Genomic DNA, 17,612 nt, shown 5'->3' on the forward strand with positions numbered 1-17,612 from the left:
CATCTTAATACCAGGTGTAAACAGGGCCAGAATGTTACAGTTTTTCTCAGTCGCTTTGGTGCATTTCTCACATCACTATTTACATTTGCACAACAGTTAGTTCAACCTCCACAACATTTAGTCATTTGTGCACATCATAGTAGCAGTTTCTCATTCCTTCCAACAAATTGCAAATGCTTTTGGACATGCATCAATTGCTTTCATACAACTCTCTGCTGTTTTATAACATTATCATTTGCTTATGTCATGTCAGTCAAAATGAACTATACTTGTGAATGATGAATAGTCATTCCATATAAAACTAATAGTCCTCATTTCATTGCTTGAGTCATTACATACAAAAATGTTGAACTAGCTGTCAAAATCTGTCATTAAAAAAAAAAAATCCTGAAAAAGTCTCCTAAATTGAACAATTTGCAATTGAGCAAGAGATGATATTCACTGTGATGTAGATTACTGTAAATTATGTGACCAGACAGAGAGGAACGTCTGGATGTGCATGAATGATTACAGCACTATGTATGAGGAGTTTATGTTTGTTGTAAATAATGGTGTATTTTTTCTTTTGCACAATGCTGTGAACAAATTAGAATTGCAAAGAGCATATGCAGTAAAAATGTGAAACATACATATATTCAGTGTCTTGTACTCAGTTACCTCACTAAATACAGTAATGTGTAACTTTACTGTATTTTTCAAATGGCTGTGCAAATAGTATATAGTGCTGTCTTGAGCATTTCAGGTAGTGTCACCAAGATCTGACTTTTATCAATGGAAAACATTTACAGAGTAAACTGTCATAATGAAAACACTACTAAGCCATTTGACTATCTTGTTCATAAACGATGGTGTCAGGACTTTTTATTTTGATGACACTGACACTTTCATTGACATAAATACTTGCTTTTGAGGAATGGGCTATCCATTTTGAGCAAGTGACACGCTTTTGCAGGTTATCAACTAGGTTTTGCAGTTTGTACTATTTGTTTTGAGAACTGCATTAACTGTTGTGCAAATGTAAATAGTGTTATGAGAAATGCACCAAAGCGACTGAGAAAAACTGTAATTTTGGCATGAGCTATTCCTTTAAAAACAGCATTCTAATAGGTCTCTGTTTCATAATAATACTACAGAAAGACACTGAAGTCAGAAATTCTACAGAAGACCGAGAAGACACAAAAGATCACGTCTAGATCATGTTAAGCCAAAGCACAAAGTGAGTAATCCACCGGGTCAGACCTACCCAGTAGGCTAATAATGCCCATATGAACGTCAGCTCTCTGTGTAGCCAGAAACACTGAATACCGAGCTGAACTTCCCTATTGTCCTTAAAACAACCTTCATCTCCAAAGGACTCAGAACATCCTTAGACATTTCTGGGTGACACCGTTTCACTGCTGCGGCACTGGAAAAAGAAAAAGCCTGCAGCCCGATTCAACCTGCAGTCGTGTTCTGGCGGTGCTTTGTGTCAGAGGGGCTGTTGTCTAATTTCCCTGTCACTTTTCATACATCCTGCTCTGATCCACAGCTGCAGAGCCGCCGCATAGAGATTCAACCCCAAACATAGAGCATGAAAGAGGCAGGCCATAGCGTTCCCACTGCTATATCGCACACCCTAAAGCTTCAACATCATACACAATGCAAATGTCTGTTACATATCGCTTCTAATTAGTCAGTATTCTTCCCATATGGTGCAGATTAAAGGGGATTCGCTTGTATAATGAGAGTGAGCGGGAAGGAGAGATAAACAGGCAGCAGATACATATATATGGGCGTTTTTGCTGATAAGCCTCATTAAGTAAAACAATTAAAATGGGTTTTCAGTGGATGGACAGTTTGACCTAGTGTCGGCCCAGATCCGGGCCACATCTGATACATGTGGATTCAAGCGTACCAGATATGAGCCGGATCTGGGCCGACACTATGTTGCTGTCTGGCTTGTTAGTAGTGGGTAAGTTCATACTTTTGAGTTTTGAGTTTAAGACTGTGGATGAATTTGGAATAGCAATGGAATTCTTGCCATCAGAAGAATAAATTAGATTTTAGAATATAATATGATTTTTGCTGTATTGTTGATCAAATAAATGCTTGGTGAGCATAAGAGACTTCTTTAAAAAACAATTAAACAAGTAATAAAAACTCAGTGAGTGTTTTAGCGCAATTTTCTCACGTCATGGGATCACAACACTAAGAGATAGTAAATCTTTTCCTGGATTTTTTTTGTGCGTTCCCGAGATTAGACCTTCCTTAACATAATACTGAAAACCCGAAGTCTCTAGGTGGTCTGGTTGAGGAGTAGATAGAAGTGCAAGATTGGTGCGCACAGACAGAACAGAAATCATGAGTTAACAATCAGCTAAAAACATGAGCTAAAAAATGACCACCCACAATATGTTAATGGTAGTGTATATTAGAAAATGTATTTATGTAAATATTTGCTATTTATTTTGGGCCATTTTTTATATTTTGAAATGTAGGCTATCTAAAAATATATATCTGAAAATGTTTTTTAATTGTTGAATATGACTTTTATAAGCTGCAATTCATTGTCTTTAAATTCATTAATTAAATTTTAGCTTCAGAATTACATTTCCAGAATTCCAGAATTTGCACTTCTCTTTTCCATATAGCGCAAGAAGTTGTGGGCAAAATAAGCCAAAAAACATGAACAGATGCAAAATAATCAGCATGCTGCTGATTCCTTCAGACTTAAGCTGTAGCTAACATAACTCGCAATGGTTATTCATATTTAAATTAGCAGAACTCCATAGCCCCGGGATTCTAATTAAACGCCTCACTCATTAAAAGCTTGACTGCCACTATCTCTCAGCCTCTTTTGTATGCATACTTCTTACATGGTTTAGGTTTTGGGCCTGGTTTGAAAATTAATCACTAATTTATTAATATTTTCGCACAGCCCCTATGCCAAACGATGCCACAGTTTTCAGATTTCAACAGATCTGCTGCTAATGAAGCTGTTTACTTTAGTTAGTATCTGGAATACCAAATGAGCCATTATGAGTTAATTGACGGGGCTAAGAAGCATTTATTTTGGGGTCTAACGTCAGCCAGCTCAGATTAAACCAAGGGTTAATCAGAGCAATCCCATGAGAAATGACTTCTCCCAAACATATTTTTAACTATAAAATGATTTTATTTCCCCCATAGCTCTCCCCTCGCTGGCTTTGCTGCTGTAGTACTTAAAAAATAAACCCATTAGTGTGCTGTAAAACAGTTCTAGTATTTCATGATGGTTTAAAGTTTGTCTTTCATTACATATCTGTGCCATTCATTTGTTCATGTCCTATATGATTATTAAAGTTCTTATTCTTATACGCTCATATAAATGACAAATAATCAGCAAATTGTAAGTAAAAGAGTATGTGAAGATATTTCACTGTCAAGAGGATGAAGATGCTAAAATAGAGCACAACCAGAGGAGTTGGACCCATATAAATCCCCACAATTCTGACCTGTGAGATTGTACAGTGCTCGGAGGCTGTTTCTGCAGATAAGGTTCTCCCAGACAGTCAAGCTGCTTCTTCACTGGATCATCAAACAAACCACAGAGGCTGAGACCGCTCAAGCAAAAAATAGAGCGCTTTGAATCATCGGAATGTTGCCTTAGTGAGTCAGCATAGGCAAAGCCATGGCAGTGGAAAGCCAAAGAAACAGCACGATCGGTCTATACTTATTGAGCAGGGCAACATATTTCACCTACTGCACATACTAGAATAGAATAGAATAGAATAGAATAGAATAGAATAGAATAGAATAGAATAGAATAGAATAGAATAGAATAGAATAGAATAGAATAGAATAGAATAGAATAGAATAGAATAGAATGATGTACCAATCTATTTACTTTTTTAGAACATGCTGGTCTTATGCATGGCCATCTATTCTAAAAAAACACACACAAAAAACAACAACAACAAACAACCTAATCCTTAATTAGGTTGCAAAAGATATTCAGTCAAGAGCAGTGAGTGATTTTTTCTTTGTCTTTTGTAGTTTGATTAAGATTAAAAACACAGGCAGCAGCAGGAATTAGGCTGCTGTCACTTTAAAAGCAGTTTGTTTATATCTATGGATCCAACATGTCATCAGTTACAAAGCGAAGTTACCTTTCGATGCAGCCTTAGATAGTGTTCTAAGTAGTTTAGAACGCAAGTTTATTTCGTCATCTTCCTCGTCGAATTTCTGTCGCTCTACATACGTCATCTGGTATAATTGAAATGATTGGCTATGAGCTACGTACAGGCGCATTTGATAGACATTCGTAGCGCCTAATAAACGGCTCTAGGCATTCGTAAACCACGCCTCAAATATGAGAAAATGAACATGTGGTTCCCAATGAGACGAGGTCTGACGTTAGCCAGGCTAATATTCCCCATAAATCATTCCCAGTGTCTCAAAATGAGTCATTCGCATTTTCCATTCATTGTGATGACGGAGAATGCTATTTTACATTTTTAAAATGTTGACAGTTTTGTGTGAATTTGTCCGTTCAAGCGCAAGAAGACGTGAAAGAGAACTCATTATTTGTCTAAAACGCGGCTATATATAAATAAAAATAAATAAAAATAAAATATAGTGTAATATATAGGCCTAATATAAAAAATAAAATGATTAACTTTAATAAAATATAAACAATTTATAATTAATTATTTAATATAATAATATCAAAAATAATAATAAAATATTTAAATAATAAAAAAGCATATCATTTATAATTCATTGTAAAATAAAATTCTAAGTCCAATCAGAGGAGGTGCACAGACTTGCTGCCTCTGTAGAGGTCATTACATTTCTGTTTCACTCATTTCACAGTGAAATATGTCACTTGAAAGTAAAACAGGCTGTTCCTGTTGAGCTAAAAAGCCTACAAGGAAATCTGAATGGTTTTTGGTCTTAAAACAAGACATAAAACGCATAACCAAGTGGTGCTGAGGTGAGCTAAGCCTCCTGAAGGCCAGATCTGTTACTGCTAACTGCAGACTGAAGAACACGCCAGTGTAGAACCTGCTGTTACTATGGTGACGCTAGTTAACAGCTGAAAAAGGGACTGACTGATGGTCATATTGGGTGACTCAGACGTTAAAGGACAAATGTAGGAATGAAACAACATGGTTCTGATACCCAATCCTCATATTTCTGAATAGGACCATACGGAAAATTATTAGATGTGTCAGCATTCTGGATTGATCAATATTATGTTGTTAATATTGTCAGTATAATCAGTATAATATTGTAAAGTATAATATAATAGTGATCAATATTATTATAAAGCAACACATTTCAGAGTGATAATTACTCTTAAATATTGACAATTTAACTTTATGGAAAGGCTGCATTACCTACAAAAGTAGCCTAAAATTATACTTAAATGGCCATTTGGTGTTCATACATTTCACATGTAAATAGGGTCAATTTGAACTTTACGTTGATTCAACATGCATTAAATATTACATAAAACAACTGCTTTATCAGGTCACTGAATATTTGTGTTGAGAATATTCTACGTAATATCCTAGTTCTGGAGTGTAGAAGAACATCAGACTCAATTGAGACCAAAGGGTCTGTGTATCCATTTATAGTACCAAAGATTCTCTGCTTCACTGGCTCCAGGGTGCCCTCCAAAATTAATAATGTCAGCCAGGGCAGGAAACATGGGACAAGGGAGGCGAGGGGTTGCTGTAATTGGACAACAAAGTTCTCAACGTTCAATAGTCATAAAATGTGTGCCAAAACCTAGAGAGCTGACTACATAGGTAGCATTTAAGGCAGTACAGGCACATTACCATCACAAAGACTGTCCTATGATACCATAAAAAAAAATAAAAATAATAATAAATAAAAAAAAGGGATAGTTCACCCAAAAATGAACATTTGGAACAACTTGAGATTTGGAACAACTTGAGGGTGAGTAAGTAATGACAAAATTGTATTTTTGGGTGAATTATCCTGTTAATAGGATGTAATATATATCAATATATATATATTCATAATAAAATATTATTTATTCTAATTATAATAATTGGTTTTGTTCTAAAATATATTAATATAATATAACATACATATATATACACAGTAAGTTGCACAGACGTTTTGCCCATGTAGATGTAGAGGATGTTCCATATCAGTTAGAATGCTGCCTTAGAAGTCAGTTGTCTATGTAGAACAGCTCACTAAGCTTTGGAACAAAGCCATAATGTGTGGGTGGAGAGTTTTGGCAGTGGTTCCCTTTATTCCGAGCTACAGTAGCCACTGGCAGTGTAATGGAATTGTGGGAATTGTAGGCATACTCTCCCTCTATTTACATTTAATCAGATCAGCAAATGGAGCTGCAGGCTCTTATCTTCAATAAAGGCCTTCACTGATCTCTAGAGGTCAATTTCATGCCTCTGAGTGATGATGCTGATAGTAATTACCATGATTATCATCAGAATTATTGCAGCTCTCATCAATGGCTGACTCCGGGCCTGTTATATTATTAACCTCTATGCTTAAGCATGTCATTTGGCCGTAGCTTGTTAGATACTAACTCCAAGAGTTAGATACTAATCACAGGGTCCTAAAGGTCCTGATGTGCGTACGGCTGGCCTGGTGAGTCAAACTGTATCAATTAATCATGGGAGCATGCTCAAATTGTCCTCTATAGCAGAATCAATGCTAATTTATCTGTAAATATAACCTAATCGTTAAATTTAGTAGAATGGAAACAAATATTCCAGTTTGGGACCAAATGTACAGTAAAAGATTAAAAATTAAAATATTACATTGGACGTGTTCAACTCAATTTCTATGTTATGGCGCAGAAAGAGCTCATAATCATCTCTGGCTTCAGCCTGCATTTATAATTTATGTAGGGGTCATTATAAGGCCTGATGTCCACTTGTCACTGCTTTGTGACACACTTTAAGTGATCGCTCACATCCTCTCACAGCTAAATGGATTGGATCAGGAGCTAATTGCCCTGAATTTTAAGTGGCCCCTCATTCCTGTCAAACATAATGAATGGGAACGAGAGAGAGAGACACATGAACAGAAAAAGACATTTCAAAGAAAAAGGGGTAAAGTTCATTGCTTGCAGCTCAGGGTCGTCGTCTTTATGAATCATAATTCTAGCTTTGAAAAAAATTGTCTCATATTATTGTCTCATAAACTCAGGGCTGCTGTTCTATACACGCTTGTATCTACTTGCCTGTAACATTCACAATCAGGTTAATTAGAAAATGTTCACAAAAAAAAATCACAATGTTGCTATATGATTATTTAGCTTTTCTTGGGTATTCTTGAAGTGTTGCTATAGTAGTTGGTAAGGTGGTCGCTTTTTATAAGTCACAGAAAGCTTTATAGTCAATGAGGGAAGTCTAATCACCTCCCCTCAAAAAGACCAAATTTCCCCACAAAATACATCTGAAATGCGGCTCTGTGTGGAAATAATGAGGATAGGCTAATTTAGAGCAAAAGTGTCAGTCAGACATTAATATACATATCTATATCTACATATCACACACGCCAAGCACTGCTGTACTGAAATGCCTTCAGAGACAGGCATCCCCTAAGGCGAATATTTATGGAATAAATGTGGCTGGGCTCTTTAGAGGGACACTAATGAAACCTCTCACTCTCCTCACACCCCGCTGCCCCGCATGTTCGGCAGCTCAATCGATCATTCAAGCGTGTGGGGGGAGAGAGGGTTGCAGAGGAGGGGGTTGGTCCCGTGATGGAGGGGTCAGTGCTGATGTGAGGCGACCCTGCTTGTTTTAAAAGCCACGGTGAAGTATGAAGGTGGTGCACTGAGAGGTGCACAGGGGGGCGGTACTGTAGTCTCCCCAGAGACGGAGGCACGGGAGAGTTAATGAACAAAACGACACATGCTGCACATACTGACAGTGGCCGCGGTTATGCACGGCTGCTCGCATTATATCATCTCTGGGGTACGCACCCCGCACCCCACCTTCATTCGTTCACACACAAACCATCTGTAGCGCAGTGAAAGGATCGGAATACAGTGCAAGAATCTGTTTCTGATTAAGTCTCTTCTTCAGGAGAAAAGAATGAGAATGAGAGTATTAAAAATGAACAGTAAAGAAGGGGTTCTGTTTTACCAACAAAGTATATAAATCTAATGCTGTTTTAAAAGGAAATTTAAGCAGGCATTTTAAAAAGGCAGGGAAATGTGGGCATTTATTTAAATATATTTATAAAAAAAAATACTTATGTATATGCAAGTATTAATATGTAAATATTTAAGCAGGCATTTTAGACAGGCAGGGAAATGTATTTAGTAAATAAATACATAATTAAATGTTTGTCTTTGTAAGCAATTTCATAAAATAATACATTTTTATTAAATAATTAAAAGACTGTTATAAAATCATAATTGTACATTAATTTATATATGCAAATATTGGCATGAAATTGTGCATATTTTATATACAATATGATATTTCTGATATTCCACTTATTATGTTTTCTTCCTTTAATAATCTTGAAAATATGAGATCATTCACAAATATATAAGATGGATTGTCATTTTTTTTAACTAACCAACCAGGTTACAAATAATCATATCGCAGCAGCAGAAACAGCAGTGGTGGGCTCGGGGGAGGGTGTTTAGATGTGGGGTACAGCAGCGACGTGCGGGTAGAGGGGAAGCAGATGGATAGAGAAAGAGGAGGAGAACGACCTTTACTGGAATTAAGCCATTGCTGAGATGTCAATTTGCCTTCTGCACGGCAGAGACCCATTCCTGTGCCAACACACCTGGGACAACAACTGACTGGTCCAGGGCAGATCTAGAAATAGATCTAAACGATACGAGTACAGGGCTTTAGAATGCTCCCAAGATCACCTTACAGCACAGGAACCTCCTTTAGGAGAGTGAAAAATTGGGATACCGCAAGCAAATCTAGGAGTATAGACTTCACATCCCCACAGAATCCCACTTTAAACAATGAGAAGAATGATTACTAATACAGTGACAGATAAATATCCATATGGGAAAGCATGGAGACTGTTACACAGAACAGACACAGCCAGAGCTCTACTGTAGATAAGAAACCATAGCACTGAAAGGCTTTTTCCACTACAAAATCATTAAAAGAACACTTCCTTATGGGCAACCCGCTGTACCATTTTAGGTCAATGTGTCCTTACTTAAAGTGCAGTGGGCCAAGACCTGGGATCAGGGGTCCCGCCAGAACAAACGAGAGCCACAGGAACGTGACATGGGTGAGTGAAGCAGAGGAAAAGAGAGGAGGGACTGTTGAAAAGTCAGGCACGGTTGCACAGGGGTGACGGTTGGCCCCCTGACTCCGGTGAGCAAGGCTGATGATAGAGTCTCTCATGCAGTCAGATCAGCTATTCATCGTGTGCCAACAGCAGACAGCAACTCGCAGACTGGAGCTGACGGAGCCAACACAGGGTTAGTAAATCCACTTATGAAAAATGACCTGATCAGAGCCAGCTGAGAGACTTCACCATAGTTTCTACCAAAATACCATTTTTAATAAAATAACAGCATGGTTATTTAAAAGAAAATCATTTAAAATAAAATAATAATAAAAAAGTTTTTTTTTATAGTTTCAAGGAAATCATGTAAATTGATTATGGATTTACGTTTGGGGTATTATCATGGAGATTAATTAAGAACTCTTCCTGCAGGTTACATTGTTACACTTTACTTTATAATACTCAACCAACTCGTAAATGAAAGTACTTTGTGAGTGAATCATTGAGTCATTTGCTCAACCGATTTGTTCAAAAACACAAATTTACTCGAAACAAAACAAGTGATGGTCTATATGAGCGAGTCACTGAATCATTCACTCAACTGATTTGTTCAAAACTAAAACTGTGAGGGAATCACTGAATAATTTGCTCATCCGATTTGTTCAAAAAACCTAACTCTTTCTAAACTAAACAAGAGATTAGTTACGCGCTGCGTCAGAAATCAATTACTTCCTTACTATATAGTATGCGAAAAACAGTAACCCAACAGAGCACAGTATTCAAAAAACAGTAGGCGAAATGTACACGGGCGACCTTCCACCCGAGATTCTGAAGTGCAAATTCAATGGACACTTTACTATCACCCGAGGCCACGGGAGAGGATTTATGAATGGCAGTGAAGTGGCGCAACTGACGCTAGTAGGTCACGTGATAGTAACAACATGGCAGATAAACAGTAGTACGTCTGAACTTTATTTATACTACCCATTTTTGTACTATATACAACACGCTTTTCAATGGTTGAGAAGTAAATTCAAATTCAAATGTAGTACCTACTCGGAAAGTATGCGGTTTCGGACACACTGATGGAATCATTTAGCCTAGAAATCTAGACACACCCTAGTGGCAGCAAAATGTATTTTGCAGCCAGGGTAGTCTAGCAACTCTCCGTTGACTTTCGGAGCTGTAAAAACCTAAATTGGGTCAGGCCAATCACATCATGTATAGAGTAGGCGGGGCGGGCTTAATATAATGGCGACAGAGTTGCGACGGTTCCCTGCTACTTGAAAACAAAGAATGGCGGCTGCTGCTGGCGAACAGTCTTTCGAATTGGCTTTGGCCGCAACTCTGGAGGACTTGGAGTTAAGTTTTTCTTTGAGAAAAGAGCAAAGAATGGCACTTAAGTCATTCTTAAAAAAGGAAGATGTGTTCGTCGTTTTGCCGGCCAGATTCAAAAGTTGAATCTATCAACTAACGTTAGCTCCGCTGTTGGGAAAACGCTCTGGTTGGTTGAAGCGCTGTCCTATTGCGTGCAGAGGGATTCTGAAAGACAGCCGTTTATCCCGCCCCTCGGATTGAGCCGTGTCTATGGTGAGTTTCCAGACCGAACATCTTGATGTAGGTCTGGCTTGCCAGGCTAGGAATCATTCTCTCAACCGATTTGTTACAAAGCACTGATTTATTCACTAATAAAAACAGTGAGTCTTTGAAATCATTCGCTCAACATATTCGTTTAATAGCACAGATTCATTCAGGAACGAAACCCCACTGCCATGTGTTGCTCAGAGATGCGCAATGGTGTATATATATAATAGGAATGTTCATTTTCTGGCATTTTTAAATAGACAGTAAAACTTTCAAATGGCTTTTAGAACATTTAAATGTGGCGCATTTATCAAAAGAAGAACGGAATGTCTTTCTTGGTTTCTGGAAGGAAGGCGTGTAAATTACAGATGTGCGGTTGAGTTTGACAGCCCTGCCACATCTTTAACTGAACGCATCCGGATGGTCAGGTCATGACACCTGTCCCATAAAGCACAGCACTCTCTCAAGAAGGCATGTTACGACGACTGTAAATTTTCAGGTGCGAGCACAGAGTAAGGACAGGGAAAAAGAGCAAGGGGTGTGACACGGTTCTGTTTCAAACAAAGAGAAAAATGTGTGCCAGGTGTACACATACACACACTTTGGCAGGATAGTCTTTACCTGTCAAACAACAGGCCGAGACACATATATACACAAAAGAGGGCTGTCCTTCATGTAAACCCGCACCTTCTTCTGAAATTTACAGCCTTCTTTTTTTACTGCCGAAGGATGGCTGACATTGTCTGCTACATGAGGGCACGGTGGTCATAAATCACATGGCACACTCTCTCCTGCTCTTTTCACCGCTGTGAAAGAGGAAAACGAACAGCAGACACATGTTGAAAAATGCAGAATCAATAGCAACATAAAGCGTGGGAGTTTGCATTTAATATGTTATAAATGATTAAATCTGGGTTCTAGCACAGTGGTTTTTAACTGGTTTTGCTTCAGGATTTTAGTCTGGACATGAAGGCCCGACTTTGCACAATTTCAAAATAGTTTAAAACAGAAATATTCCTAAAATTATTATTAATATTATATTGAAAACTATATAATTTATCATAAATTAAACATTATTTTCCTATAATGATTATTTGCATTCAATATTGTTTTGTCCAGCTGTCTGCAACACACCAGTTGAGAACCACTGGTCTAGTACATTCTCTCGGTCTGGTATCCGCAAGCGTGGTTGATATGAGGCCAGTAAATCACAATGGAAGCCTCTTAACCTCTCTGTGATCTGAACATTAAAGAAATATTTAGAGAGTTTGAGCAATACATCTACAGTAAGATCTCACATAGGCATTAACAGCACACAAGCAGTATAACAATTCATTCTACAGATGAGGCTAAACGCCATCAATCATAACTGTTTATCCCTCATGTAAAACAAAGTACCACATTTCAGAAACAGAGGCGCTGCCAAATGGTTTCTACTGTAAATGTTTTCTGCCCATTGCCACAGTCTGATAGACAGCTTTGAGATATGAAAAACAAAACGATGGGCAAACGAGGAAAGACTGAAACCTTTTCCAACTGAAAGTACTCTCATGAATATTAACTATAAATGTAGTGACATTTGAAATTTGACATCTTCTCAATTTTGGTTTCCTTGACTTTCATTGGAGTGACAGAGACCACTCAGGTTTCATTAATGATGACTTCATTTGTGTTTCGAAGACTAATCAAACTGGAATGGTTAAAGATCATCTAAAACTGCTTGTTGAACAACTCAATATCAAAAATGGGTGAAAATGAATGCTAACACTTTTTTAGAATAATATTCTAATATTCTGTCATCATTTACTCACCCTCATGTCGTTCCAAACCTGTATGACTGACTATTCTCTATAGGCCACAGCTGATTGGTTCCTGCTGTACCAGTAGCCAATGAACTTGCTGCTCAAACTACACAATTGGTCAGCATTTGCTGTAGCAGTTGCAGTGTGCTTTCAGAAACCCTCCACCTTCCCCAGCTCCACCTGTATAGATCTGCTATAGGTAATTCATGTACGCTATATTGTACAGCAGCAGCATGTCTAACTTGCTCACAGCAGAATTTGTATTGGCAGTAGCAAGTCCCGCACAGCAGCAATAACCAACAGCAGCAGCAGTGTAGCAGATCTATTCCGCCAAGACCAAACATATCAAAATTGTCATATCCATTACCATGCCAAACATGCCATGCCAACCAGTTTTTATGACAAACATATTTTTAAGAACTGTCAATATTTAATAATGAATGCAACTCCATAATGAATTTTCTGACATCATTTACAAATAATTTGTTTTTGGAACACATATTGCATGGACAATTTTTTTTAATAAATTCATTATGGAGTTTCATTCATTACTCATTATTTAATGACTTTCATTTTGGAGTGAGCTATTACTGTAATTGAAAGGCGGGATTTCTTCTTTTGATTTTATTAACAAGTGGCCTGTCTTCTGGCATCTAAACAGTGGGCACAAAGAGGAAGATGGGGAGAAGAAGATAAAATCATGGTGCCACCACCACTGTAGCCCTCTGATACAAAAAATACATGAACTCCATCTGCTGTAGAAGGCCTGATTTATTAGAGGCTCTCACGAAAACGAGAGGTTTTGAGGTTTCACATGGGCCATTCGTCTCCCACTATCTTGCGGCGCTCTCCTCCTCGACTCCAGCTCCGATAAAACCCCATGATCTATGTCCTCGCCCCCTCCCACGGCCCCACCGGGCGACAGAGACCAGAGCACGAATCGGGAAAGAGGACGTCTTTCCCATAGTATGACATAATGCCTGTTTCAGAAGACAATACACACAATCATAACAGCGGCAAATGGACTTCCACACTAAATCCAATGATTCTTTCCAGAGAGACAGATATGGGAAAAAGTCAACCGGTGATCAGAGCATCTCATATGACACCATTAACGTGACAACACCTGCCAGAGCCTGTGCATTTGTGCAAGTATGTTTGCAAGTGTGAGAAATGTCCTGTTGACAACAGACAGCTGTGATGATGAGTGCGAGTGAAGGATCAAGCACGAGAGGACATGCAACCACTCTCAGTGTCAGACCTCGAATCCCACTACACCCCTTCTATGACTGAGAAATGACAGACAGAGTGTTTATGCTGACTGCAGATGGCCGTCAAGCTCATCACATATTCAGACTTGAGAGCTTGCTCAAGGGAAGCCAGCATGTTATAAAGATTGTTGTCTTATAGGAGGACAAATTCATTAAAGAAGATAAAATTCTATAAATCTATCTCCTGTGCATTTGGATGATGTGTTTTTGAAACAGATGATCTGATTGCTTGGTTGGATATGGTGACTAAAAATATGTGAGATAACCTGATATTCTCAAGTATGCATCCAATTGAAACTTCACAATCCCATGAAGCCATAACAGCAACATGACACCAAAGGTAACATGGAAATGTCCAGTTTGTATACAGCACACCTGCATACTTACAGAACATACATGATTAGCAGTCAAATACGTTTTTCATCAAATGCAGTACATACTCTGACAGTATTTAGAAATTGGATGTATCGAAGAATTGTAGCCAAATACAACCCGCTAATCTAAGCACACAACATAGTGAGGTCATGTGACACACACCCAGAGAGGGCCCTATTTTAATGATCTAAGTGCATGGTCTAAAGCGCACAGCCTAAATGCACTTAGGGCGTGTCCGAATCCACTTTTGCTAGTTTAACAACGGGAAAAATGGTTGGCGCATGGTCTAAAATGGTTGTCCCTATTCTCTTAATGAGCAATGGGTGTGTTTTGGGCGTAACGTGCAATAAACCAATCAGAGTCTCATCTCCCATTCCTGTTAAAAGCCAGTTGCGCTTGCGCCATGGCGGATTTGCTATTTACATGGCGGAATTTGCAAGCGGAAAAACTGAACACTTCTCTAGCGAGGAAACGGATCTGCTCTACGCGAGGTTAAAGCGCACGAGCAGACCATCTACAAAGTGTATGCGCGTTGTGGACCCGCCTATAGGCGCACATTACTAATGCGCTCTTTAAATAACAAAGAAAAAATATTGTGCCATTGACTTTAGACCAGGTTTTATTTTCCAGTCTATTTCTGTTGCCTCAAAGTAGCAACGCGTCAACAATGCGCCTGAACACACCTCGTTTTCAGACCAGCATGGCCATGGGCGCACAAATGGGCGCAAATGCATTTGCTATTTAAACAACGTGGCGCAGGACGTGAAAATGATAACTGTGTCAGGCTGAAACTAGCAAAACAGACTTGGCGCCGCGTTGCACCGGATGTATGATAGGGCACACAGTCTTACCTGGCAAAGAAGGACGCAGCAGCGGAGGTGCCACTGGAGGGCGCTGTGGTTACTGGAGCAGGAGGTGGAGCAGCAGGGTTGCTGTATGCAGTCGGGCGGTCGGCATTGTAGCGGTTGAGCGCGGCTTCGTTTAGACCCTCCCGGTTGCCCTCCGACACCATCTGAGAGATCTGTATGCAAGTAAACATGGGATTTAAAATCAATGTGCAAAACAACTAACTAAATAAGAGCCAAATGCAGTGTAGTTTTGGTAATGTTCTCAATTTGGTATTTTATGTCCCCTCCCGCATGGCACATCCCCCGATGTGCATGGGATAAGGGCTGAAAACACACTCTATTTTTGTTTGAACTACAGCAGCGGTAGCTCCGCGCAGACGTCTCTGGAAAGTGTCCCAAGTCACGCAGTGGCAGTGAGTAAGTTTAGCACAGATTCTGCCAGGCATTCAGATAAACAACTCAGCTTAGACGTGAGTCATGAGAAACAGCCCTGATAAGTGTGCTGTGAAGGGCCTACAGCACGGCTGGCTTTCTTAAACAAGCATTCAGCCAGACCCACTCAGGAAGATTTGGAAATAATCCGGACCCCTGTCCCTGCCCCAGCTGTAAATAGATGGCGAGGGCACTGCTGCTGTTGCTGTGGGACGGGGTCTGTCGTTTCACCCCTAATAAGGACACACGAGTCCCTGAGGAGGATGAGCTCTGCTGTACAGTGAACCAGCAGCCCTCTGTGTTTACCCAGAATGCTTCACAAATGTAGGAAAGTATCACTCAGATAAGCTTGGAAGGATAGTGAGAAAACACAGATCTGTGCATTTGTTGTTAAAAATGTCCAGGAGTGGACATTATATATGCATCACAAGACAATTCTGACTTTTTTGATAAACATTTCCAACAAAGTGTAATTTCCACCAAATATATTGTGTTTAATAACATTCTGTGATAGAAATTAAATTTTTAGCATTTTGAAATAAAATGACCTTGGTTTTGCTAAGGCTAATTTCACAGCTACCAATTTGTGTATCCTAAACACAGAAAATTACATAGCCTGATATTTTCACACGTTTTGATTGATTTGACAAAATTACAGCTTTGATTGGAAATGACACAAAATATAAATATCTAATAAATTATTTTTCTACATTTTTTCTTTACATATCATGTCTCATACTTCATCTCAATCAAGTATGCTCTTTAAGTCAGTGTTATTAAAATGTATACATTTTATTATTATGATTTACAATAATAATAAAATCTATTATGTATAATAATAGATATGTAAATACATATTATATACATTTTATAGCCATATTTATTATAAATTACATTATTATTATTTTTAGATTTTAATTTTATACATTGCATGTATTATATATTATATATAATATTATACATTATATAATACATGCAATTTATTTTACAATATAATGCAATGATGCATGTAATAAAGGAACGAATTTTCGAGACAGATCTTCATAAAAATGTGTAATTTTACACACACACAAAAAAAGTGACAAAATATGAACCTGCTGGGACATAAAAGTTGAAGAAACACCCAATTAACCCACAGTTTCTCTGCACAGCTTTTCTCACCAAATTAAAGACGCTTTGCCACTTTGCATCTGCAAACAGGCCTAACAGTACCAATAGTGACTTTCACACCTCGAAGAAAGAGAGAGATAGTCTAAACTGAGCCGTTCAAAAGCCAAAGGCTCATGCTGTCTTCACAGCCTCACATGTGTTATTTTGGTCTGGCTGCAGGTATGGTGGCAAAACGCACAGCAGTCTTAAAATACTCCATGATAGCACATGACTGACAGGTATATTTAGTAGCGTCTGGACTCGATACACTTCCTTAACTCTGCATTGGTCTGGGCAGACATCCATGTGACCAGGCAATGGATTTACAGTAGGTGTGTTTGTATTTGACAACTGCAGGAGCTGCTGGAGTAAACGTATGGAATGAGACGTCATGGAATAACCATAAACCATTAATAAACCTGATAATGAGCAGCTAATAATGGACACAATATTGATCATCTGCCAACAAAAGATCAGTAATACTGATTTATATAACAATTTCATCCTAGTACATCAAACAGAAGAACGGGTCAATCTACATAGGAAGCTTACAGAGGGCAATATGAAAAATATTAAAAAGCTTTTATCCATTATTAATGATTGAATTAGGCTTTTTTTTTTATTATTATTACAAAGCTAAATCCAGCTCATTCAGTACAAGCGATGATCTGATGACATAATGGTCATAATCTAATTCTAATCATGCAAATCTCCTTCCTCAAGCCAGAACGATTATTGAAATTAAGCTGCAAAAATGGGTGTTTTGAAATCAGAATCATGAGCAAATTAACACACTGTATACTTAATAAGAATTCAGAAACAGTGTGAACTAGACAGGTACACAGATGTTAGCCAATCATAACAGGTCATTTGAAAGTCTTAAAGGTACAGTAGAAAAAAAAACAGCC

The 17,612-nt window shown here is 38.4% G+C and overlaps 1 protein-coding gene across 3 annotated transcripts in view; it reads right to left on the reverse strand.

Moving 5' to 3' along the window:
- The window catches only part of kif26ba (kinesin family member 26Ba), a 56,397-nt gene extending 40,892 nt beyond the window's left edge, over positions 1–15,505 (reverse strand). For 2 of the 3 annotated variants that reach the window (XM_081394257.1, XM_081394259.1), the window contains exon 1: positions 15,127–15,323. In XM_081394257.1, coding sequence (XP_081250383.1) covers positions 15,127–15,314 — 188 coding nt within the window. In that variant the 5' untranslated portion in view covers positions 15,315–15,323. Of the gene's footprint in view, positions 1–15,126; positions 15,324–15,459 lie in introns of those variants that run through there. The other variant, XM_081394258.1, reaches the window with a different exon arrangement.
- Between the last annotated feature and the right edge of the window lie 2,107 nt (positions 15,506–17,612).

Source organism: Scardinius erythrophthalmus, assembly GCF_964197995.2.
Source record: "Scardinius erythrophthalmus genome assembly, chromosome: 19".
Lineage (NCBI taxonomy): Eukaryota > Metazoa > Chordata > Actinopteri > Cypriniformes > Leuciscidae > Scardinius > Scardinius erythrophthalmus.